The 26,853-nt window shown below is 38.4% G+C and overlaps 1 protein-coding gene, 1 long non-coding RNA gene and 1 pseudogene across 2 annotated transcripts in view; 1 reads left to right on the plus strand and 2 right to left on the minus strand.

Annotated features, from left to right (window-relative positions):
* Positions 1 to 1,549: 1,549 nt before the first annotated feature.
* Positions 1,550 to 14,640, minus strand: LOC114083537 (dehydrodolichyl diphosphate synthase complex subunit NUS1 pseudogene; annotated as a pseudogene).
* Positions 14,641 to 14,793: 153 nt separating this feature from the next.
* LOC139705665 (uncharacterized) lies at positions 14,794 to 15,327 on the minus strand. The gene is made up of 2 exons (XR_011707488.1): positions 15,232 to 15,327; positions 14,794 to 15,118 (listed from the first exon to the last, which is right to left on the minus strand). It is a non-coding gene; the product is annotated as an uncharacterized lncRNA (long non-coding RNA).
* A 112-nt stretch (positions 15,328 to 15,439) lies between these two features.
* The window catches only part of LOC114082245 (uncharacterized), a 281,118-nt gene continuing 269,704 nt past the window's right edge, over positions 15,440 to 26,853 (plus strand). Inside the window, exons 1-3 of the mRNA XM_071612054.1 lie at positions 15,440 to 15,571; positions 19,904 to 20,064; positions 26,018 to 26,084. Coding sequence (XP_071468155.1) covers positions 19,962 to 20,064; positions 26,018 to 26,084 — 170 coding nt within the window. The 5' untranslated portion in view covers positions 15,440 to 15,571; positions 19,904 to 19,961. The remainder of the gene's footprint in view (positions 15,572 to 19,903; positions 20,065 to 26,017; positions 26,085 to 26,853) is intronic.

Consider the following 26,853-nt stretch of genomic DNA (forward strand, 5'->3'; position numbering starts at 1 on the left):
AAATACTGAACAAAAGGTGAATAAGTTGTAATCCCAATAGTAAAAGTGGATATTTTCCTAGAAAAGAAAAATAATAAGTTTTGATTCTTATTTTGTGCAAAGAGTAGTATACTATGTAGTATGGTTCAAAGTTGGTTAAAATTTTCCCATTAACTGTTTTTATACAAGCATGTGAGAAGTTACCAGGACAACTTTTTTCCTCAAAAATAGTCTGCTTGAGAAGTTAGGCAAGAGAAGGATATAAAAAGGATAAATATAGGAAAGGAAGAAGTCAAATTACCACTGTTTGCAGATGATATGATCTTAGACTTAGATCCAAAAACTCCACCAAAAGGTTAGGTCCTTGATCCACTTTGAGTTTTGTGCAGGGTGAGAGAGAGAGGTTCAATTTCATTCTACTACATATGCATTTCCAGTTTTCCTGGCAACATTTGTTGAAGAGGTTAGCTTTTCTCTGATGTACGTTTATGGTAACTTTGTCTAGTATGAAATTACTGTATTTATGTGGGTATGACTGTGTCTTCTATTCTGTTCCATTGGTCTTAATGTCTGTTTTTATGAGAATACCATGCTGTTTTGTTACTATAGCTCTGTAGTGATGCCTCCTGCTTCAATTTCTTGCTAGTATTGCTTTGGCTATTCTGGGCCTCTTATTTTTCAAATAAATTTCATGATTGATTTTTCTATTTCTATGAAGAACATCATTGGAATTTTAATAGGAATTGCATTAGATCTGTATATCACTTTTGATAGTATGGCCATTATTAGTTTTTTAATAGTAATTTTTTAAATTATTAATAGTAGATGAACACAATATTTTTATTTTATTTAGTTTTTTTTTTTTTATTGTGGAACTGGGGATCAAACCCAGTCAGTGCCTCATGTATGCTAGGCAAGCACTCCACCCACTGAGCCACAACTCCAGCCCAGTATAGCCATTTTGACAATATTAATTCTGTCAATCCAAGAAAATGCTAGATCTTTCCATCTTCCAAGGCCTTCCTCAATTTTTTTCTTTCGTGTTCTGTAGTATACATTTATTAACTCTTGACATTATTTTCTGTTTAAGGGGCCATTTAGAAAGTCATTTCCTGTTCTAAAAGTTGGAGTAATGACCCTGTTTTCTTCTAGGAGTTACATAGTTTCTGTTCTAATTCTGAGTTCTTTGATCCACTTTGAGTTGACTTTTATTCAGAGTGAAATAAGGGTCTAGTTTCATCCTTCTATATATAACAACCAGTTATCCCAGCTCCATTTGGTAAAAAGGCTTTCTTCAATGTATGTTTTTGGCACCTTTGTCAAAGATCAGAAGATTGTAGATGTGTGGATTTATTTGTGTCTTCTATTATGTACCATTGGTCTATGTATCTGTTTTTATGCCAGTACTGTGCAATTTTGTTACTATAGCTCTTAATATAATTTGAATCAAGATATTGTGATGCCTCCAGCATAGCTTTATTTTTATTTATTTATTTATTTGGCTTAGAATTGTTTTGACTATTCTGGATCTTTTCTTCTTCCAAATGAATTTTAGGACTGTTTAGGATCACTAGTTCCCCATATACTGTTCATGGGATACATATTGAGGAAGGGCAGAGACAAAGTCCTCATTAGTGGTGTCTAAATAGGAAGACAAAGACAATCTTAGTCAATCTGATTCACTTGGGAACAAAGTATAATGTGTAATCCACAGTACCAAGCTTCAATACTAAACCAGGATCAGGGAAACCATTTAAATGGGCAAAAGTCCTAAGCAGCTCTCACAATATCTACTCTTCCATATGGGGACAGCACTTTCACTACCTAATGACAATTTAAAGCCTGATCATCTTTGTCATGACTATTTGCAAACTCTGGTGAGTAGCTGGAACAACTTAGGCCTGAAAACTCCTGCTGTTGTTTCAAATTTTCATCCATCAAGGAATTCTTTCTTTTGAAGGTACAGTGGTGGGCCTGGTATGCTGCACACCTGTAACCTCAGTGATTTAGGAGGCTGAGGCAGAAGGATCTCAAATTCAAGGCCAGTCTTAGCAACTTAGAGAGGCCCTAAGCAACATAGTGAGAACCTATCTCTAAATAAAAACAAAAAAGGCTGGGTATGATGTATCTCCATGGTAGAGCACCCCTGGGTTCAATCCCCAGTGCCAAAAGAAAACAGAAAAAAACCTTGGTGGTGATAATCGCTAATGTAGGCAATGCCCACTACCACACATCACACTATGAGGCGTGTGAATTCCAAGAATATGGGTTCCTGCCTTTCCTCTGCAATCACCAAGCCCATGAGCACTGACACCTTCTCCAGGGAACTGCCTTCAGTGCAGGGGATAGGAGGGTGCCTGTGGTTACTGTAGTTGCTTCCAGGTACTGTGAAGCCCAGCGGCACTAGACTAAGGCCGAGCCCCTAAACAGCCTCGCCTTCAGATCCAGATGCAGGTGTTCATCCCAAGTTAAGGCACGGCTAGGAGGTGAACAGTGGATGCTAGTAGAGCAGTATCTGCACACTAGCTCAGTGGTGCTTGGGCACCCTTGGCAGCTGTTTATCAGCCCCTGGTGCCCAGCAGGCCAATAGCTCTGCATCCCCCTACCTGCCCTCCCTCCTGAACCCTTTTCCTTTGCCAGTACATAACCTCTTACCTCACCCCCACAGTCATCCTCCTTGGTGGTCTGTTTTTTAAGGAAACTTTTTATTTTGAGATTTTTAGCATTTCACATGTAGTCATAGTCACAGCAAAAGAAATCCCAAAGAAATATTCTTTATCCAGTGTGTTAGCCAGTTTTGCAGTACTATAACAAAACACCCAAGAAAAAAGAAGAAAGGTTTATTTTGGCTTACAATTTGGAAGACTTTAGTTGGTGGTTGGTTGGCCCCATTGCTTTGGGGCCTGTGGCAAGGCAGTAGCAGAGGAAGCTGCTCATCTCTTGGCAGCCAGGAAGCAAAGATAGAGGAAGAGGAAGTATGGGGTCCCAAAATCTCCTTCAAGAGCACATCCCCCAGATCTAACTTTTCACAAGACCCCACCTCCTAAGGGTTACACCACTTTCTAATAGCACCATGGGCTGGGCAAAAGCTTCCAATTTTTTAGGGGACATTAAAGACATAAACCATCCAACCAGGATCTCCCAGTGGTAAAATCTTGGAAAACTGAAGTATATTACCATAACCAGGATATTGACATTGGTATAATCAACACAATCACCCAAGAATCCATGAGCCATCTCATTCCCTTCTAACAGCTACACACAACTCTCTCACCCTGTTCCCCTCCTTAACTCCTGACACCCACTGAATCATTCTTTTATATGTTTGTCATTTCAAGAATATTAATTAAATGGATCATATGATATGTAGTCTTTTGGATTCACTTTATCTTTTTCTCACTTGCCATAATTCTCTGGCAGTTTATCCAGTTGTGTACCAGGGTTTTGCGCATTTTTATTGCAGAGTAGGGTACGAAGGTCTGACTGTACCACAATTTGTCTAATCATTCACTCACTGAAGGACCTCTGGATTGGTTCCAGTTTGGGGATATTATGATCACAGCTGCTATAAACATTTAGGCACAGGTTTTTCTGTTATTACAGGACATCCACTGGGATAAGTGCCCAAGAGTGAAATTTCTGGGGGTGTGTTTAATTTGGGGGGAAGAGAAATTGAGGATTGAACCTGGGGGTGCTCTACCCCAAGTTATATCCCATTTTTTTGAGATAGGGGCTCCCTAACCTGGCCTTGAAATTGAAATCCTCCTGCTTCAACTTCCGGACTCATTGGGATTACTGGTATATGCTACCATGACTAGCACGTGTTTAATTTTTTTTTTTTTTTTTTAGGAAACTGCCAAACTGTTTACTGGATGGCTATATCATTTTACATTCCCACCAGCTGCATATGAGTGATCCAGGTTTTCTGTATCTACATCAGTGTCTGGTGTTGTCCCTATTATAATTTTTTTTTAGTTGTCAACGGACCTTTATTTTATTTATTTATTTATTTATATGGGGTTCTGAGAATCAAACCCAGTGCCTTACACATACCAAGCAAGTATAAACTCACCAAACCACAAATCCAGCCCCTTATTTTGAATTTTAACCATTCTAATAGTGAATGGCATCAGCTGGCCCAGCCCATTCCAGAGTTCCCTGAAAAGAGCTTGCAATGCTGGCCTCTGGCTAGGTTCCCTCCCCACAGCATTCCAGAGTAGTAATACCTAATAATGGTTTCCATTTTTCAGTCCTCCAATGGCCGTGATGGTCCCTTCATGTTTTTTGGCCATTTTCTTAGGGGATTTTTTGCTTTTACTGTTATGACTTGAGGATTCTTCATATATTCTAGATATAAGTTTTTTGTTGTTTTGTTGGTAACAAGGATTGAACCAAGGGGTACTAAACACTAAGCCACATCCCCAGCCCTTTTTTAAAATTTTAATTTACAAATCTTTCACATACATTCTCATTTGACCCTCACAACAACTGTGAGGTAGGCAGCACAGACATTCTTCTCAATTAACAGATGAAGAAAGTGAATCTAAGAGCAGTTAACTGATGTGCCCAAGGTTCTATAGTTAGCAAATAGTTTGTAATATCAGTCTTTGGCCTAAAAATTCAGTGCCCAACTTCCCCTCATACTTGCCTTACCCCAGCCCTTTTTATTTTTTTATTTTTGAGACAGGGTTTCTCTAAGTTGCTTAGAACCTTGCTAAATTGCTGAGGCTGGTCTTGAACTTGCAGTCCTCCTGCCTCAGCCTCCTGAGCCGCTGAGATTACAGGAAAGTGGCACCACACCCAGCCTAGATACTAGTCTTTTGTGAAATGTAGGCTATTCAAATATTTTCTGCCTGCTTGTACCTTGTCTTTCATCCTCTTCACATGAACTTTCACAAAGTAAACATTTTTAAAAGATCAAATTTATCCATTTTTAATGGGTACAGCACTCAGTATAAATTGAAGAACACTTTGTCCTATATTCTGAAGACTTTCTGCTGTTTTTCTAAAATTTTTATAGTTTTAGATATTGCATTTAAGCCCCGGAAACATTTGAGATAAATCTTGAAGTTTAGGTCAAGGATCATTTGTGTGTGTGTGTGTGTGTGTGTGTGTGTGTGTGTGATTGGGTACCTCCCTGACTGGGTGTGAGGCACTCAGGCCAGCTGTGTCAGAGCTTTATCCCCACCCTTTTCAGGTGTGAGAGCCTGTCCGTGTGGAGGTGTGACTTACCATTGACCCTGAAACCAATCACTGACCCTGACCTTGGAATGCTATCCCCTCGACCTTCATTGGATGGAATTTTCCCCTGAATTTTTTGTTCCCCAATAAAAGCCCACTCTCTGGCGTGCTCTCCCCTCTCTCCTGCTGGTCTCTTGTGTCAGGTAGCTTGAAGCAGGAGCCGGGAAGGGCCGACTCTTAGCTGGGCAAGAAAAAGGTAAATTGAGTTTATGTGTCTTTATTTTGATCTCAGTTAACTTCTATGTTTAGAACCTCTAGTATGAAGCTAGCATGCTGGTCGTGCAGCAGATGTGTGTGTGTGTGTGTGTGTGTGTGTCTGTCTGTCTGTCTATGAATATCCAGTTGCTACAGTACCATTTTTTAAAAAAACTCAAATGGGCCAGGCAGAATGGTACATTCATTCCTATAATCCCAGCAGCTCAGGAGGCTGAGGCAGGAGGATCACAAGTTCCAGGCCAGCCTCAGCAACTTAGTGAGGCCCTGAGTAACTTAGTGGGACCTGGTCTCAAATTAAAAAATATGAGGGAAAAAAAGCAGGGCTGGGAATATGGATCAATGGTTAAGTACCCTTGGGTTCAATCCCTTATGGGGGATTGAAGGGATAAATGGGAATACGTTGACCAAAGAGTACAAAGTCTCATTTATTCAAGATTAATAAGCTCTGGAGATCTAATATACAGCATGGTCACTATAGTTAATGTTATTGTATTTTATACCTGAATTTACTTCAAGGGTAGATGTCTCTCTCTTTTGTTTTTCCTGATACTGATACCACTGAAAAACACTCTCAGTCCTTTTTTATTTCTTTTAGTTTGGAACAGGGTCTTACTAAATTGCCCAGGCTGGCCTCGAACCTGAGATCCTACTTCAGACTCTTGAGTCATTGGGATTACAGATGTGCACCACTACATCTGGCATACCCTCTCTTCCCTACAAACAGAGGCCCAAATAGCCAAAGCAATCCTTGTGAGAAAAGTGAAGCAATATCAGACCTTAAACTATATTACAGAGCTAGAGCAACAAAAACGGAAAGGTACTGGCACAAAAATCGACATGAAGACCAATGGAACAGAATAGAAGACACAGAGACGAACTCATACAAATACAGTTATCTCATACTAGACAAAGGCTCCACAAACATACTTCAAAGAAAAGAAAGCCTTTTCAACAAATGGTGCTGGGAAAACTGGAAATGCATACATAGAGAATGAAATTGAACCCCTATCTCTCACCTCGCACAAAAATCAATTCAAAGTGGATCAAAACCCTAGGAATTAGACCAGAGACACTGCACCTACTAGAAGAAAAAAAGGCCAAACGTTCCACTGTGTTGGCTTAGGAATCAACTCCCTCAATAAGACTCATAAAATATAAGAAGTAAAATCAAGAATCGATAAATGGGATGGTATCAATCTAAAATGCTTCTTCACAGCAAAGAAAACAATCAAGAATGGGAAGAGAGAGCCTACAGTGTAGGAGAAAATCTTTGCCACTAGTATCTCACATGGATAATCTCCAGAATATATGAAGAACTCAAAGAATTTAATACCAAAAACCCAAATAATCAATAAATTGGCAAGCAAACTGAACAGGCACTTCACAGAAGAATACAAATGGTTAACAAATAAACAAAAAAAATGTCCAATATTTCTAGCAATTAGAGAAACGCAAATTAAAACTACACTGACATTTCATCTCACTCCAGTCAGAATGGCAATTATCAAGAACACAAGCAACAACAAATGTTGGTGAGGATGTGGGGAAAAGGTACACTTGTACATTTCTGGTAGGACTGCAAATTGGTGTAATCACTCTGGAAAGCAGTATGAAGATTCCTCAAAAAACTGGGAATGTATTATGCAGAGGAAACTAGGAATGTGTTGTGCAGAGGCTCTGACCCAGGAAACAAGGCTCAAAGATTGAGCAATTGAAAGAAGATGTGAGGCACAGTGGGAATACTGGTCATCCTTTATTCAGGGGCAGCCATAGCTATTAGCCAGCCCCCAGCTTCAGCTCCAGCTCCCAGCCAGGTCCATTTTAATTCTCATTTCCCCCCATTTTGTCTCCATTAGTCCCCCATTAGCCCATTTCACCCCAATTATTTTCCCTTTTTATATGCCCTTTTAACACTGCCACCAGTTACATAAGGGGGGGGGTGTGTCTCACAAGTTAATGTTCAGAGTGTTTCTGGCCTTGACTAATCATAACATAGCCGGATCCTAGCTCTGTCTACACGCTGAAAATATAACTTAGCTGCAGTAAGGGAACCTAACTACAGCCATTTTGGGCCTGCCCCAACAGAATGGAAACACCATTTGACCCGGTTATACCACTCCTAGGTATATATCCAACAGAGTTAAAATCAGCATACTACTGTGACACATCCACTTCAATGTTTATAGCTGCTCAATTCACCATAGCTAAGCTACAGAACCATCCTAGGTACCCTTCAACAGAAGAACGGATAAAGAAAATGTGGTATATGTACACAATGGAATATCACTCTGCCATAAAAAAGAATGACTTTATGACTTTGTCTGGTAAATGAATGAATCTGGAGATTATCATGCTAAATGAAATAAGACAATTCCCAAAAACCAAAGGTCAAATGTTCTCTCTGATATCTGGATACTAACACACAACAAAGAGACAGAGGGAAAAAAATGGATTAGACAAAGGAGAATGAAGGGACAGGATGGGGATAGGAATAGGAAAGACAGTGGCCTAAATCTAACATGAATTTCCTATGTACAGATATGTATATACCACTGTGAATCTCTACAGCTCATACAGTCACAAGACTTGCATCCCAATTAGAATAAGACATACTTCAGGTTTGTATAAATATGTCAAAATACACATTACTGTCATGTATAACTAAAAGGAGCAAATAAAATAAAATAAAGCACTTCCTCAGTTTTAGAAATCTAGATTAGCTCCATTGGTTTTCAATGCCCAATTTTATATTCCAGAATTTATACACACACACACACACACACACACACGTACACATATCCAAAGTAGTTTTTGTTTTGTCTGTTTTTACCTGCATTCACAATGTTGACTGAAAAGTCTTTCATTTTTAAGCTTTAGTGAAATACAATTGACAATAGTGCATATATTTAATATTTAACTTGATACTTTTATATATGCTTTTATATTACCACAATTAAGCTAATTAATACACCCATTACTCATAAAGTTACTTTATGTGTGTGTGTGTGCCTTTAAGATTTCATTATAGGCAGCACTATGAAGACAATATCAAACATTTCTGAAAAATACTTCTCAGATTATTTGCTTAAAACTTTGAAACACAGAAAACACTCTTCCATTTGTACAGATATCATCAATCAATACAAATTCTGGAAAAGTTGGCTTTAATGATCAGGATAAAGAGAACAAAACAACGTCAATTCAACTTGGAAAGCTTGATTAGTTCCAGAAAGAATGTTATTATAAGGGAGCCTGCTACCTCCTGTGAATGCCTCTTTTGCATGTGCTGCTTGCCAGTCTTACACATGCACCCACCATTGTGATGCCATCTGCCACTAGACCCTCACCCAAAGCAAGTAAATGCTGGTGCCATTTAATTCAATTTCCATGACCATAAGCTAAATAAACCTTTTTTTCTGTATAAAGTATCCTGCCTCAGAAACTTTGTTATAGCAGCAGAAATAGATTAAGACAGGTTTATTTTTTGCTTATCTTTACCCCTTAAGATGATCATTGTTATGGTTTGGGCATGAGGTGTCCCCCCAAAGCTCCTGTGTTAATGCAGGAATATTTAGAGGTGAAATAATTAGATTGAGAGCTGTAACCTCATCCTAGTTTGAGTGGACTGAGGTGGTAACTGTAAGCAGATGGGGCATGACTATAGGTGGTGAGTCACTGGGGGAATGCCCTAGAAGGGTGTTATCTTTCCTGCAGCCCCTTCCCTTCTCTTTGTTTCCGGGCCACCTCCAGCTGAGTAACTTCCCTCTGATGGGCTCTTCGGCCATGATTCGGCCATGATGCTCCAGCTTGTCTTAAGCCCAAAGTGATGTAGTTGGCTGACCGTGAACTGAACCTCTGAAACTATGAGACCAAAGATACTTCTCCTCCTATAAGTGGGTCTTGTCAGGCATTTCGGTCACAGTGACATAAAGCTAACACAAACATCTATATTATCTCGAATATTTTTCCTATTATAAAACTTTGAAGAGTATCTTCACTCCTGTTTCCTTAGGTAATTAAATTAGACTTCCTTATGGAATTAAATGGGTTTTGTCCCATTATTTATGTGGCCAGTTTCTTTTTCCTTTCTCTCTCAAAATGTCACATCTGCCAAGAGTCCTTTACTGACCATCTCACCCAAAGCAAGACCTCCACAGTTATTCTTTTATTCCCTCCCTGATTTCTTTCATAGCACATAATAAAAAGTATTTTATTTCCATTTTATCTCTCTCTCCCACTAGGACCTAAGCTCTAGTGGTGCAGGTACTTTGTCTTGTATACTTTCATATCTGCAATACATAGGACAGGTTGTCACTTAGGGCTTCATAAAAAGCATGGCTTTTTATGAAGGGAGAAAACAAGAAAGGAAGAATAAATAGAAAAAAGGAGAAAACTCTTGAAAGGAAATTCGAAGACAATCCTAAGGAACTTGACTGATTGAGACCTAAAGAGAAAAAAAGGCCCGTAAGAAATGGCCTGTATTAAAACACAAACACTCTTCCATTTGTACAGATATTTCTTCTATATGTACAGATCTGGAACCTTAAAAGTGAGTTCTGATACTAAATTTTAAGTTGCTTCCATTTCTGTGCTGTACCTATCCTCCTGAGTTCTTGCATTTTTATATCTCTTCTTCTTAAAAGCTATGTGTTAGGCGACTTTGGAGAATAAAGGAGACAAGGTCTCTGTCCTTAGTTGGCATGACACGATATAAAGGACAGAACTGAGTGGTAGCACCGGGAATAGGAATTTGGAGTAAGATATGACTGGAAACTACCATAAAAATTAACGACTTCTCCAGAAATCATATGTATACTCTGAAGGCTTCCTATAATTACATGAAATAAGAACTTGATATTCATACATGAAAATAAACAGTAAACTCAAGAGATTTAGTCTAAGACAAACATGTTACATATTCTTATACCTTCATTTAGGCTCCTACAATGGTCATCAGAAATTTAGGATTTAGGTAAATATATGTTCCCTTCCATGGTTTCCTTGGTTGGTTGACAGTTGATAATGTGGGAAGTAAGGATTAAGAAACTCTCATTTTCTAACATGAATGAGAAATTACTTCTTTAGTACTTATGGCCATTTTGTATATAAAAGCCTATCCAAAATAGACCAATATGTTGCCCAAGATAATCAGAGTCTAATTTTAGTTTGATGTCTGATCTACAATGATAAATAATTCACCCAGATAGTTTCAATTTTTAAATGCTGAGAAAAATTCAGAGTAGATTTTTTCAGAGAAAATACATGGACTGGATAAATTTTTAAAATATGACTTTAATCAAATCAGCGTCGGTACATAGTGACCTGTACAGTAATATGTGACAGAAATTAAGAAATTAATAAAATACTTTAGGGACTGCTTTAAAACTCAGGGGCTCCATACTGAATTGATACTGGAAGTTTCTGACACCTGAAGTTTTCTTTGTTCAATTCCTGATTTCCTGTACTTTAGAATGATGTGGCTAATCTACAGCAACTGAGAATCTAAGAATCCATTACAGAGCCATTGTATTTCCTTTTCCTTAGGCTTTTTGGACATGATATGTGAGTTGTTTTTGGCAAACTGCTGATCTATTGCAGTTTCCAGGATCAACATCAGAAGAATCCTGAAGGCATATCAAAAAGATACATTCAACTGCAAACTGGCTCTGAGACCTTTTCTATGGTGTAGCAGAAACTGACACAGCAATAGGAAAGACCAGCCTACTGCACCCTCCTGCTCCCATCTCACATGTACATTGCAAAGTGTGTTGTGAATCTTGGGATCTTTTTTTTTTTTTTTTTAAATATTTATTTAGTTGTAGAATGACACACAATATCTTTATTTATTTTTATGTGGTGCTGAGGATGGAACCCAGTGCCTCACACATGCAAGGCAAGCACTTTAATGAGCTGCAGCCCCAGCCCATATCTTGGGATCTTTCTAGGATTTCATTTAACTGAATCTTGCTTGATAGTATGCTATGTGACTATCCTTACAACCAGTGTCAGGGAACACTGAAGAAACCTTGGATATTATCTATATTGGGTAGTGCGGGATGTCTGGGAACCCCACTTCGACTCACTGTTGAACAGTGACCAAGGCACTGAAACTTTTAAATACCTTGATGTGCTAGAAATAAACTCATTGTTTCATCATGAGCCTTCAATGATACATCATCTTGAGCAGTGTTTTAAGACAAAATCTTTGGTCTTGCCAAAAGATGGACTCAACATGTTTTCCTCTAGTCATTAAGTAAAGTAAGTTGCTATATTCTTTGTTGAATTAGTTGAAACAGTCAGTCCAACAGGTTAAGCTTAACAGCTTTGGAGCAATGAAGGTGTGTGTTTGAATCCTGGTTCCAGCACTTGATAGTTACTTGATCTAGGACAAGTAACTATTGATTGCCTCATAAGGTTGTTTATATTATTAAATTAGATCACATCTACAAAGTGATTAGCATATAATGAATGTTTAATTGACAGCTTAAGGCAACCAAAAAATCTAATTGAATACAGATTGGCAATTATCAGAATAAGCATCTTATAAAAGAGGTTTTAAGTGTTAAGGGTTCATTTACACCTTTGTAAAGATCACTCTGAAAATGATCAATTTTTGTTAAATTAATTTACACAATAGAGTCTGGTATTATGCTTTTACAGGTGAATACTTTCAATGTCTGAAGTTAAGCATGTAGAACATATGTTCTAGAATACATAAGAATATTCTTTGATTAACTCTTCACAACAAAGATTTTCTTTATATAGTTGTTTCTAACACATTTAATATTTTCTTGGACATATCTGTTCCTTGTGTAGAGATGAAGCTACTGGATTAGGCAGTGTTTATGGTGTTGGTAGTGGATTCTCGGAAATATAAATAGATCATATCATTAAGTCTTCTGATCAAGGTTGTCTATTCGTCAAATAACTATCTTAATAGAAAGGGTTGCCATATAAGTAGTGATACCTGGTACAGAGATCCAGGAGTAATTGTCTACCCTTGGGTTAATTACTTCAGAACTTAAACCAACTAAGCAAAATGGCAAATGCTGCTTATGCAGACAATCTACCAATATTTAGTGGCTTCTAAGCACTGAGATACCAAAGATAATATAAACCAAATCCTTACTTCTAGTGAAGGCTACAGAGAATATTCTAGAATACTATAGTACTACTATATTATGTGTTATATAGACACTAGTCATAGGAAAATCTCAACTTTCTTCTGATCACTACATGCTTCTAAAGAATACACCTAAGGGTGGCACAATTAAAATACTCAAGATTACTCCAAAACAAGATAGTGGCAATTATAAAGCAGAGCCACTACTGTCACTCTTGGTTGTTAACGAGAGTGTGTGATATTTATAAAAACTTCTGAAGGTGGCCTTTCCACATGGCTGGTTGGTTTGTTTGTACCGGGGATAAACCCAGGGGCACTTGACCCCTGAGACACATCCCCAGCCCTTTTGTTTTAACTATTTAGAGATAGGGTCTTCCTGAGTGGTTTAAGGACTTGCTAAGTTGCTGAGGCTGGCTTTAAACTCGAGATCCTCCCTCTCAGCCTCCTATACCACTGGGATTACAGGCATGTGCCACTGTGCTTGGCCACATGGCTGCCTTTTAACCTGTGCTGCTGTTTAAGCAGCATCCTGACCCTGCTCATGGGCAAAGACTGCTCATAGTCCAGCAAACAGAACTTTCTCTGGCTCCAGCTTGAATCTATACCCTTATGTGCTGCAATTTGAGCTTTACCTTACCTTGCAAGACCACACGTTATTCAACAGTATTCCATTTGATAGATGTCCCTGAAACAATGTGCAATCAGTCCTAGAATGTATAAATTTCATTCTTTGGGCAAACTGGTTGGCATACCTGAGTGACTCCAGGCACACCAGTGTATCTTGGTCTATTTGAGGACTTCTTCCATCACTGAAGTAGTTAGAGTAGGGGACTGGATGGAAATTGATGTAGTCAAGGGCAATGTCTTAAAGGAGATAGACCATCCTGGGGCAGCTAAGATCTAAACTTGTAGCTGCAATGATGAGAGCTATTCCAGGTGATTATTTCATTCTATAGCATAAAGAGTTTTCTCTTAAAATTTTCCAAGGGTCTTTTCAACTTTGTTTCTTTACTTCTTTTTTTTTTTTTTTTTTTTGCACCTGGATTGAACTCAGGGGCACTTGGCCACTGTCACATCCCCAGCCCTATTTTGTTTTATTTAGAGACAGGGTCTTACTGAGTTACTCTGTGCCTCGCTATGGCTGAGGCTGGCTTTGAACTCTTGATCCTCCTGCCTCAGCCTCCCGAGCCACCACACCCAGCCTTTACTTCATTTTTTTGAAGTGGAGTACAATCTTCATGAAATTTATCCAAATGCATCCTATTTATCTAGAGTAGCAGGCCGAGTTTCTATGATGTTACATCACTAAGGATATGAAGGCACCCTTCTTTTATCTATTTAAGGTACAATAGTTTAGGACTCCCACCTGCTATTGGGCCCACAAAAATTTAATCCTATTCTTCTAATGATGATATCTGGCATTTCCTTATATCAAGAGAATCCTAGTCAGAATATGGAATTTCCTTGACACTTTTCAGTACTAACCACACCTAAATCTTTCTCAGTATTTGGCTGTTATTTTTTTCTCCTGTGTAAGTTGTTTTCATGTTGCTTAAACAAAATACCTGAGGCTGGGTACTTTATAAATGATTTATTTGTCTCATGATCTGGTGGATGGAGGGTCCAAACAGCAGTATGCCAGCATCCTGGTGAGGGTCCCCTTGTCTGTGTCACAACGTGGTGGATATTTGTAAAGAGAAATAGCCTCATGCAGAAGGGTCCAAGGTATGTGTTGGCTCTTCTATATAAAAATATGCTATGGTGATAACTCCTGTGAGACTCAACCATACTGCAAGACGAGCATTGATCCATATCAGAATGGAACCCTTATAACCAATTACTTTCTATAAGGACCCACCTCTTAAAAGTCCTACCACCTCAGCGTTGCCACACTGGGGACCTAGCTTCCCGTCCATCAAACTTTGGGGGACAAACCATACCAAGCTGTAAACTTCCCTTGTTTTGACACCATATTCTTGCTTCTCCTCCATCTGATCATTCCTTTTCTGGATGCTTCGCCTCTGTTCTTTGAAAGTGTTCTCCAGGGCACGAACTTTGGCCCTCAAGATTTCTGACCCCATCACATTCACACTGCAAAGCTTCCTGGGATTCTTAGGACAGCCAAATACCTTATTTGAGGTAAGCATGCCCCTAATGGACACTCAGTAGCTTTGGGACAGTACTCGGCCTTGGATGAATAATATCAACTCACAGGTACAAATAACGGAGACAACTTTCTTAGGAAAACTTCCAGCTACTTTATTTGCCCTGAGGTAGGAAGTAACAGGAAGAACCTTGTCAGGAGTCTTAACTTTCCAATTTTTTGTTTTGTTCTGATTTAGGAGCACTTGCCTTGAAAAGCAACTCCTGAGCTTGTTTTCTGAGACTTCATTGTGTATCCGAATCCATTTTCGACGGGAAGCTCCCAAGTGTGCTGGACTACAGCGACCCGGTTCACCGAGCCGCCCCCAGCACCCGCCCCGGGCGGCACGTTAGCTGTGTGGGGTGGGGAAGGCTGGGGGAGGGCGAGAAGAGTGCAAACTGCGACGGGGCGTCCCACTAGAGGGTGAGAGGAAGGAAACGGGTCACGGCTGACTCCGCCGAGAGATCCCGCACCCAGGAAAACTACACTTTGAAGAGCGGAGGCGCGACACGAGCTTCAGGGTTTTCACCTTGCCTTTTCCCTGGGTTCCGAGGAGGAAAACAACCCGAGCACACGCCCGGCCCAAAGGGCGGGGCTTTTGTGATGTAATGAGCGGGCCCGCGCAGCCGCAGTGTGCTGGCGGCGCTCCTTACGACCAGAAGCCACGCCCCTTACGGGAGCTGCGGGAACGCGCCTGGCTCTGTCACGCAGTCGCGTTCGCGCGGTGTAGGTGGGGCTAGAGGCCGCCTAGGGGGTTGTAGGGTGACGGCGCTGCCGCCATTTTGTAGGGTGTTTGTCGCAGCGGCTGGAGAGGAACGACGGCGGTTTGGCGACATTTTTCGGCCAAAGGGCCTTTTGCTTTCGCAGAGGTGAGGTTTCGGGTGTGATGTGCTGGGCTAGGCTACTGTCGAATCTTATTTTAGGTCTCGGAGCCAGGTGTTCGAGAAACGACCGGTTCCTGGCCTTGGCCTCTGGGGACTGAGTTGGCGGTTCCTGCGGGGTGCCGCTCCGTTGGTGGCCTTAAAAACCTGAAGGTGCTTTGGCGTCGCGGTCCTGCCAGAGGCTCTAAATTAGCCCCACGGTGTTGACCGAAGAGCTCGGACTCTATAATAGACACTGCCAGGGCCGCGAGTGCTAGGTCGGTCCGAGAGTGCGAGGTCGTGTCCGGAGACCCTGCGAGGGGCCGGTCGCTGGTGTTTGTGTTGTCGGAGATCGATTCCCCCGCCCCCAGATGCCTGACCTCCACAGTTTGTAGCGTTGGGGGTCTTTTCCCTAGTCCAGCGTTTGTCCGTGTTTGTACGCCAAAGCCTCTGGCCAGGTGCCCGGGGCGGAGAGGTGGGTGGGGATTGGGTGAATCCAGGTGGTGGGATGCACCTAGTGCAGGTAAGAGGTTGAAACGTCGGGAGATTCGTCCTTTGTGCAATACTGCCCCCCCCCCCCCCCCCCCCCCGTGGAGCATACCATTGTGGAGAGAATGAGCCTTTCTGGTAGTTCTGCAGCGTGTTATCTCTGGTGAAGTAGCCAACGTGCAGACTACCGGCCAATCACCTGTATAGATGATTCTCCAAACAGGCACCTCCAGGCTTTTTTTTTTTTTTTGCCTATTTGAAAATGCCCTCGAATCATAACTTGTAACCCCCCCCCCCCTTTTTAAGGTTGTAAACTGTTCATACCATAAAGTTGTCAAGTATTTTTTAAGATCTTTTAAAAAGGTGATGGAGCATCAGATTTCTAATACTGATGTCGGGTGTTTTTATTGAAACCTCAGTCACCTGATGATTCTAGCACGTAGGATTTTTTTCTTTTTTTAACTAATTAGAGGCAGCATGGTAATTTTAGGTAGCTTTGCTTTTTTCTATATGTGAAGGAACCTTACAGAAGGAGTAGGTCCTAGAAGCTTCTCTTTGCCTCTTGAGAAAATATTACTAAAATTTGCTGGGGACCAAAGTGGGTGTTTACGGGGCTGGGACCAACAGCTGAATTAAATTTAAAATAGTGAACCCGACTAGAAAAATATTGGGTTCGTCCAAGAAACTCAATCTTAATATTACATATTAATAAGTTTGATAATTTGAAAACTTTGTTTTTTAGAGGAGATGATTTAGCAGACTCATGGTAGGTAGGGAAAAAACAAACTAAAGCAAACACAGATGTGTTGCAAAACCTTCATAATGGATGGTCATGATAATTACCTTTAGTCATTAGAAGCTGAAATTTTGCTTGCTATTATTTTAAGAATGCTTAGGGGGGTTGGTCACCAGGATGAGGCTCCAAAGAGGTCCCTCAAAAAGGAGGTGAACTTCAATTCTGGCTGTGAGGGTCCTTTGATGTATGCTCTCAAAAAGGAATTTATGTTCTAAAGTGAGGCACATGATTGAATTTATTGAGTGAAAGAAAGAAGTACACAGGGTGGAGTGTGGGTGTTGAAGAGAGGATATTGCTAGTTCCACCTTATCTAGACATATTTATACATGTAAGATCAGTAGTACAGGGACATGAGCTAAGAGGTTGTTTTCAGTTCTCCTTTGTGTTTGTAACTGGACATGTTGATCATTCCTAGGATGTTGGTCATTTACAGGTATGTTGATCATTATTCAAAGGGGTAGTATTTTCTTTCTTTGTTTTTGGTTCGTTTTGCTTTGTGAACACATTTTGTACCTGTGGATAAGGTCTAATAATTGTTGTAATGGTGTTCTTTGTGACCTTTAAACCTGAATTTTTAATCCATGTCAAAGTGGACTTTAATCATGGCCACTTTGTGGTGTTCTGCATGCCTCTTCTCTGCCTCTTTAGTGTCTTCTGTCCTAACTCGAGGGTTAGAGGTGCTTGGAAAGGCCCAGGTCCTAGATTCAATCACTAGCATGAGGGTGGGAGAGAGAAAAATGTTTAGCCAAGCTGAGTTGTAAATGTGGTTAAAATACATTTTTGGCAATTGAAGGAACAAGTTAGGAGAATTTTTCCAGAATTAGGGAAAAGAATAAAGTTTATTTATTAGCACTGGAGATTTAACCCAGAGGCAAGTTTATCACTGAGCTACATCCTGAGCCCTTTTTTATTTTTTATTTTGAGACAGGCTCTAACTAAGTTGCTGGAGCTTCTGGAATTACAGTCTTGTGCCACTGTGCCAGCTTTAATTTTTTTTTTTTTTTTAATAATTCTGAAGACTTACTAATTTCCAGTGAGAAGCCAACAATAATTTTAGGATTTTTTATTTGACTTGATCAGTATCTTCTCTGTTTGCTTGCTTGTTTAGTTCTGGGAATTGAACCCAGGGGCATTTTACCAGTGAGCTATATCTCCAGCCTGTTTCATTTTTTTATTTTTGAGACAGGTCTTGCTCAGTTTCTTAGTACTTCACTAAGTTGCTGAGATTGGCCTGGAATTTGTTAGCCTCCTGCTAAGTAAGCTTAAAAGAAGCCTCATGAACCAAAAGATGTATAGAATTAGAATGGGCATAGAATTAGAATCAGCATCAAATTAAAATATCCTAATGTTTGGGCTGAAGGTGGTAGAGTACTTAACTAGCAATTTGGAGGCCCTGGGTTGATCTCAACATTGCTTAAAAAAAAAAAAAAAAAAAAAAGTTTGGTGGCATCAGGCTCTGAAGGCATGATACATAACAGGGAAGACCTCCCAGGAGAATTGAAGCTGCCTCATTTCAAAGCCATTAATCAATTTGAAATATTTTAAATTTTTACTTGATTTATTTGCTTATTTCTCATTTAGGCAAGCTGAATAAGGTTAACTAAATTATTTGCTCCATTTTAGATTTTTGCCAGCTCCTTTGTTGAGTTGTGAATTTCTTTTTGCCATTTAAACTCACCCTGTTTAGCAGAGTTTGGACCTTACTGTTAAAAATTTTACGCTTTGAAAAAGAATTAAGTTGGGAAGAGGCAGATTGGTTAAATCGAGCATAGGTTCAGAATCCTGTTGTATATTGGAGGTGTAGATTGAGTCTGGGAATTGTGTTACCCTCATAGTCTGATGTTACTTTAACCATGCCTCATTATGTATCCCCATAAGTTGGTTTCTTTTTCAGGATTACTCCAGATTTATAACAAATAGATTTTTATTTTAAGAAAAACTACAAATGATTTGCAAATAAACTTCTTACTGGAGAAAATGGATTTATAATAATCACCTTTTGGTTTTTCAGTTTCTCTGTTGAATATTGTGTTCTTTCACTTCTATTTTCTCTTTCTGTGTGTGTTCAAGGGGTGCTGGGGATCAAACCTAGGGCCTTGATAATGCTAGGCAAACACTGACCTACACCCCAGCCCCTCCTTTGTTATTTTCAAACCTTGGAGTCATTCTAAGATTTAGAAAAAGAAGTTTGAGAAAAAAGCTTAATTAATGAAAAGCTCTTTACCTTTAAATAGAAGTTACCTCCCATATTTAATATCTGTTTCTTACATTGATTATTTGTATTATACGTTAACCAAGCTGCATGACACTTGTGATTTTATTTAATGTTAAATCAGCTCATGTTTTAATGTTAACATTTTTTAAAGAAATTTATTTCTAATTAGAAAATTAGCATAAATGACAGTGGCAATAAATTAAGACAAAAAAAATCATTGATTTCAAGCTAAATACTGTTGTCTACTGAAGCCTTAAGCCTGAACCTTTCAAAAATTTGAAGATTAAAAATTTTTGCCAGATAGGGTGGTACATGCCTATGATAGCAGCTACTCCAGAGGCTGAAGCAGGAGGATCCCAAGTTCAAGGCAGTCTGGGCAACTTAGACCCTGTCTCAAAATAAAAACAAGAAAAAAAAGACTAGGAATGTAGCTCAGTGGTAAGAGTGCCCCCGTGTTCAATTCCTAGTACTGCCTCCCCTCTGCCCACAAAATTTTTTTCTTTCATTCTTTTTTGTTTGAAGACAAGAACCAAGCTGAGAATTTGTCCTGGTTATATTCAGAAGAATTGAAAGATGGTGTATTAAAGGTCTCACCGTGTTATCCATTATTTAGTACTAGATCTATGCCACTCAGTAGTTGTCAGATATACCAGTGGTAGAGTACTGTATGCCTTGGGAAACATACCTAAAAATATTCTACAGCCTTTATGACCCTACATGCCATATTTAAATAATATTAATGTATAATGTTTCTATTAATAATGTTTCATTTATTAAACAAATCCATCTCCACAGCTCTCTATAACCTCCACAACTCACTTTTTCTTTTTTTGGTTAACAGATGCGACATTCCAAACGAACACACTGCCCTGATTGGGATAGCAGAGAAAGCTGGGGTCATGAAAGCTACAGTGGAAGTCACAAACGGAAGAGGAGATCTCACAGTAGTACACAAGAGAATAGGCATTGTAAACCGCATCACCAGTTTAAAGAATCTGATTGGTAAATTACTCTCTACTTAGTAACATTTTAGTCCTAATAGTTTTAATGATTTCTTATTTGTTTATATAGCTTGTATCAAGTGATTGTAGAATGCAGTCAACATTTATTCATTCAAAAAACTCTTATCCATTACTGTTATAGGCTGGCTTCTGTAGTTGCAAAGGTTGTAGCTGCAATAAACAGTTTCTATTATATATCTGTGTCTGTCTGGGGGTATTGAGAGACAGTTGATCTGCAAGTGAATAAGAAATATATTCAGGGGATGGGGATGTAGATCATTGGTAGAGGACTCGCCTAGCATGTGTGAGTTTGATCCCCACTACCACAGGAAAAAGTAAGCAAGCAGGCAGAAAAATATAGTCAGTAGCGTGTTGATTTCTAGCTGCCAGTAACATAGTTGGGGAGTTGAGACACACATAAAGTTCAGTAAAGGTGATGAAAGAATGTCCATTGAGTGCTTTTAACCTGTGTGTAGGAGGGTGGTACATAAATTAGGGTGCTCATTATGTGTTTCAAAAGTGAGGTGATGGAAGGGGTGGGACAGTTTAATTCAGATAAGAAAGGTAACATGTGGATAAGTTAAAGTGCATTGGGGATTAGTCGCTTATATTCTACAGGTTATATTTACAGAATTAAGGCCAATGAATATGTTTGGTATTTTAGAAGTTTACTTATATTCTAAGAACTGTTTTATTTATATACAGGCAGTAGCTAGTAATTTAGGAAAGGGTCTCAAAAATTTACAATAATGTTGAGTCTTTTTTTTTTTTTTTTTGTATTTTTACTGGTGTAAAATTTGGAGGTAATACATTTATATAGAATTAAAGGAATCCTAAAGTTCTAAATATTAAAGGCTAGATGAGTAGAGTTTCTTGCACACTCTCTTCCACTAATTTCCCTTTCTCATTTGTTTTGTGTTGGTTTTATGTTTTCTCCTTGTTTGTGCAGATGTTCCATTGGGACTGTTTACCAGATTGCTTTCTAAATTAGCCAGCTGGGGTTACTTTAAAAAACAGTATGTAATTTTTTTCCTCCTCCATGCTAAATAGACTTGTTCTGCTAAACAGTGAGCTTATTGGTAGTCAGTGTAGACTAATCATGCTTTTTTAAACACTGTTACATAAGGGAATGTGGAGGGAGGTTGAATGTAGGATTTCAGTGACTAGAGCAAATTGATGTATAGTATAATATAAAAATCATATCTATCCCATTATATTGATAAGTATACAAAATAAGGTTAACATCATAGTAATCATTATTCATAAGTTATTATATATTGTGTATGTACAAAGGAAGTGATTTGATTGATTCATGTTTATAGTTAACTACATAAACATAATACCCAGTCAATCTAATTAACCACCAGACCAGTACTTTCTTCTTTGACATTAGCCTCAGACATATTTGGTGGTAATTGTTGATCATAATCCAAAAAATTCTTTTTGAAGGTTAAAAACTTTATGAGTAGTTTTTATAAAACTATAGAAAAAAAATTTAAATCCAGAAAAATGTGAAGAAGGTAACCTTTATAGTGGCCCCCTATTTAGATGTAAATTATTATTTAAAAAGGTTTCACAAATCTTTGCCTCTGATTATTTCTTGAATATAGATTCTAAGAGGCTAAAGGGTATGAACTCTTAAAAGATGATTCTTAAATATTTTCCTTTTCTTAGAAGGTTCATAACCAAATTGTACTTCTAAAAAATGCATCTTCATGTTCCCATTATTTTAGCCCTTTGTCACATATATTGCAAAGTGTCTTTTCTTTGTGATTCGTCTTTTAGCAGTAGCCTGTGAGTTGGTCTCTCTTCCTACAGGTCTTAATCCATTCTGCACACTTATTGAGAAGATGATGTGACTGTAAATACCACTTTTATATCCTTAAATGTCTTTCTATAACAAGGTATCAGGTCTTAAACCAGTTTAGTGTAAATAGGAATCACCTTGGAGAGGTGTGTTTCAAATGCAGATTTGATTCAATAAGTATGACCCTGAAGCCCAGGAATCTCATTTTTAGTAAGAACTCCTTATTCTAAGTTGTTATTTAATAGACAAACTATTTGAGATACACTCCTTAGCCTGAGCTTTTAATGATATATTTTCAGCCAGAGAATTGCTATATTTCTCAGGGTGAACATTGCTCTTGCTATTATTACCTGAGTAATACATAGACAAATCCATCTCTAAGCCATTGTGGCTAAAAGTACTTTAAATGTAAAGTGATAATATGCCATTTTTCTCCCTTGGAATTTCTTCTACTTTCCCCTTTGTCCATATCCTGGCTTCCCTTTACAGTGAAACTCTGTTCCCATCTTTTTCATGAATTCTTCCCTGACTATTTTAAGCAGATTTGAGTTTTTTCCTTTCTCTGACTCTTAAGCACTCACATCCAACCTTTCAGTATTTCCTTCATTGTTGGGTTTTGTTTTATTTTTATGTGATGGTCTCAAATTGTTCATTATTTGTTGGCAGGGACTTTTGCCTTATATAATTTTTTTTTTTTAATTTCCCACAGGACCTATGTGGAAATAAAAATGAATGCCCCTGTCCGCATTAGTTTTGACTATTTTGAAAGGCTACAGTGAAATATTCACTGGGCATTCAGTGAATATTTATAAAAGTTTAATCAGTCTGTTCATTTTGTTTACCGTGTCCATAGCCTGTATGATTCTATAGTTTTTGTTTATATAATCTCTCAGCCTTGGTCACTGGTCATTATAGATTGAAAAGGTTCCAGTCTTTTTAGTTTTTCCTCATGGTATTGCATCATGCCGTTTTGTTTTTCTATATATTGCTTTTGGATTATCAGCAGCTCTGATTTTATGTAGTATTCCAACTAATGATTGTTTGTGTTTTTTCTGATAGCAAGATTTTGGGATTTTTGTGGGAAGGATGCCTTACAGAACTATACAGGATATGCTTAATGAGTGTGTACTTCCTAGCTTGTGGTGGAGAGTTCTCCCTGACACTTTCAAAACAGCTAACCTAGACCCCCACAATCTTTCCCTAAAATCCTGAGTTGTTTCTCCAGTGGCTAGAACTTAGACTGACTCTAGGGAATAAGAATGGGTCCTGCATCTTCCGCCTGAAATGGGTAGTACTAGATGCCAGCCTTGTTTTGGGGTAGTGGTTTTAAGGGTGTTTCTCTCCTGCTGGGAGCCATTAGCCAAGTAGGTATGACAATTTCCTTGCCAGCGTACCCCATGTTGCTTATTGGAAGGACTCATGGAATTGGACATTTTGCAGTGACATTGCATGTAGGTGACCTTGCTCAAGGACCAAGGCGGATCGAGTTTAGGGCGTTCCTGGTTTAGGACTATCCGGGTTTAGGGTGGTTCCAGGTTTAAGATTATTCCTGCTGGGAATAGGGCATATCCTGCTGCCTGAGTTCCCCTTGCTCTGCTTTATTTCTGCCTAAACCAGAACTCTGGGGAAAAAATGACAGCATATTCTGGGGAACCTAAAGGGATTGGTGAGGGCATTTTAGGCAACATCTGTCACTCCATTGCTTGTCAGGATTATTTTAGCTAATTTGTCTGACTGGGCAGGTGTCCCCTCTCTCCCTCAGTGCTCCATGTGCATCCCTCTTGAAGCTTCGCACTCTGTTGAAGAGGACACTCATCCCAGGTAGAGAGGGGGACGGGAAACTGGGCCAATTGAATCTCTATGTCCTTTTCTTTCCATCAGATCAAGGCTACTTAACTGGGATCCATTGACTTCCTGAGGTCCATGACCTCTATGAAACTATTTGCCAAGTTTTGTTCATGCATTTGTGTGTTTCTTAGGGAAGAGGGGTCCACAACTTTCATCATATTCTCAAAGGGATCTGTAGATCCAAGTACTGTGGCACTAGATAATGATGTTTTCTATCATGTGTTTCTTGTGTGTTTCTCAAGCAGGAATGATGGGAAATTAGAAATGCAAAGGGAAGTAGGGTGGAGGGACTTATGTAATCCTAGGCAAGCAATCACAGGATCCCTTTCTCATTTGTGGAACATATCTTGCAGATGTCTTCAGCAGAGTAGGCAGTACTGAAAGTTGTCTGTTTCTCAAGCAGGAATAACAAGGCTAGAAATGCAAAGAAAAGACAGAATAAGTGATGTAAAATAAGTAGTTTGAAAATGTCTCAGTTTTTGTCACTAATGTGCATATTATTTAGGGAGTTTTAATTTAGTCATCATTAAAATGAGAAGGCTAGAATACATTCAGGGCTCCTTGTATCTCTAAGACACCTTTCATGGAAGAATTTTCTGCTAGGATGAAAGCGCTTATCGAATCCACTGCAGTAAATCCTCAGTCCGAAGCAGGAGAAGCAGTCCTAAAAGGAAGCGTAATAGACACTGTTCAAGTCATCAGTCACGTTCGGTATGATTGATTTTGTTTTTATTTTGAGTGGATTCTTAATTGTGTGTAAAAGCTCTTAAGGAGCTGATAAGTTTCTAAAAGTTTCTTTATATATGTAATGCTATTTGGATATAATTATTATATTACTTGAATCCTTAAAGGAAACGTCCACATTCTCATAGCTGATCTGTATATTTATTAGCTAGCCCTCACTTGCCCACATTTACTCATTCTACAGACCAGATCATGAGTTTGTTGATTTTAATTATAGAAATTATTTCATTTTTGTGTTTGTATAATATAATCTTATGAAAAATAATGCACCCATTTGTTCTTTCAATTGAAATATTATTTTACGTTGAAAGAAACCTCTTTCCTAATACTTAAAAACAAAATGGAAAGTTGCACTGATACTTAAATGTTGTTAACCTGTATATAGCATAATTCTTAATACAGTGCATCATTGTGTAACTACATCTATTGAAATTGTGAATATGGGTGCTGAATGGGAAACATATTTTTAAAAAGCCAGATTTTTTTTTTTAAATGGACATCTTCATTGTTTTAATCTGTAAACTGAATTGCAGTTTTTCTCCCCAACCTTTGTTTGATAGAATTAGCTGTTATTGGATTGAACATTGAAATTAAATAGCCTTTGTTTTCCCCTTTGATTTTAATCATGTATATTTCAGAATATTGCTAAATAAGACAGTTACAACAATCTTGACATTTTAAAACATTTTTCTGACAAACTAGACATCTCAACTCATAGCATATGCCAGTTATAGCAAGAGATTAGTAAATCATGACATTGCATTCTTTAAATTTCAGACTTCAATTAAATCAGTATTTTAAAGAGACAATTGTGTTGTTTTTCTATTGCCACTTTAAGTATCTTATCTGAAAATCTGTTCCTTGTCATGTTTTTCTTCTGTAACATAAACTGTGCCCTGTGAATTTCTGCGGACTGAATTTGAAATTGCTCCTGCCAACTGTTCGTGGCCTGGTGCTTATCTGAATGCCTGAATATCTCCCCGCTGAATGAATTGCGTATTCTGCCCTGAATTCACTCTGATATATTGATTGGCTGGACGATCTTGGTGCTGCCCACTTGCCGTTCCAGAAGAGCCACCGAAGGAAAAGATCCAGGAGTATAGAGGATGATGAGGAGGGTCACCTGATCTGTCAAAGTGGAGACATTCTAAGAGCAAGATGTATAGAATATTTTTCAACACTTTTTAAACTTTGCAGACAGAATAATCTTTTTAAGAATAGTTTGTCAGCGGGGGGCTAAAGAACTCTTCATTGCTTTTTTGTTTTGTTTTTTGTGGGTTTGTTTGTTCTTTTGTATTTCTTCTTTTCTGTAGAATTTAAATATTTCTACTCTAAAGTTCCAAAATAATCAGTGGAATTTGAGATTAGAGCAAGAAAGATAGCTCTATCTAATTGTTTTTGTAGCAGATGAAAATAAAGTAATTTGAGTGCTGAAACATTAGTTATGCTTGTTAGAGATCATTTGAAAATATTCCACACTTAAGCATTCATTGTTTGAATAACTAGTTAATTTATACTTAGTTACTTATACCTCTTTTTCTCTCCCTCACTTTAGATGAAATCGTGGACACTTTGGGTGAAGGGGCCTTTGGCAAAGTTGTAGAATGCATTGATCATGGCATGTAAGTTTATTTTTATATTTTTGAACATTCTGATATTTTTGATGGGAAATCACCCATAATTTATATGAAGTATGTTTTTAAAGTAGTAGTAGCTACAAGTTTTTCTGATAGATATTCAACATTTCTTTAACCTAGATATAGTTTATTTACCAGGTACGTAGATTTTATGAAGAATGCTGACAAATTCTATCAAATTGAGTTTATTGAAGTTAAAGTGTGTGTTCAAGTGAAGGAGTTTCCCAGAGCTTAGATTGTTGGTCCTCTATTAGGAGAGATTCAGCTACTTTTGGATTGCAGAGACAAAAATATATCTAAATTTTCATAATAGAGTTAACTTCCTAGTCTGCAAAGAAATTATCCTACTTGAGACCTACAGAATTAAGTCCAATTTTTTAAATGAGGCCTACCTACCCGTTTGTGATTTGATGACCTACTCTGCCTCATTTTACCATATTCCTTCAGTACCTCTATTCTGTGGTTTGCCTATGTCTGTGTAACTAAATCTTTTAAAGCACGTTTAGTAGAACTGCATATTTTAAATTGACATCTAAAGTTTCTTGTCATAAATTATGATAGTTGGAAAGGATGTAATTTTCAGCTTATTTTAAATATGAGTATTTAAAAACTAAATTTTTAAATATATTGGAGGCAATCTCAATATCATAGCCACTTGATAATGTACTATCATTCATGAACAAACTTTCTTGAATGCATACTTAGGACTGGGGGAGTAGCTCAGCAATCAAGTACTTGTGCAAAGCCCTGGGTT

The sequence above is a fragment of the Marmota flaviventris genome, chromosome 5 (genome assembly GCF_047511675.1).
Source record: "Marmota flaviventris isolate mMarFla1 chromosome 5, mMarFla1.hap1, whole genome shotgun sequence".
In the NCBI taxonomy this organism is placed as follows: Eukaryota; Metazoa; Chordata; class Mammalia; order Rodentia; family Sciuridae; genus Marmota; species Marmota flaviventris.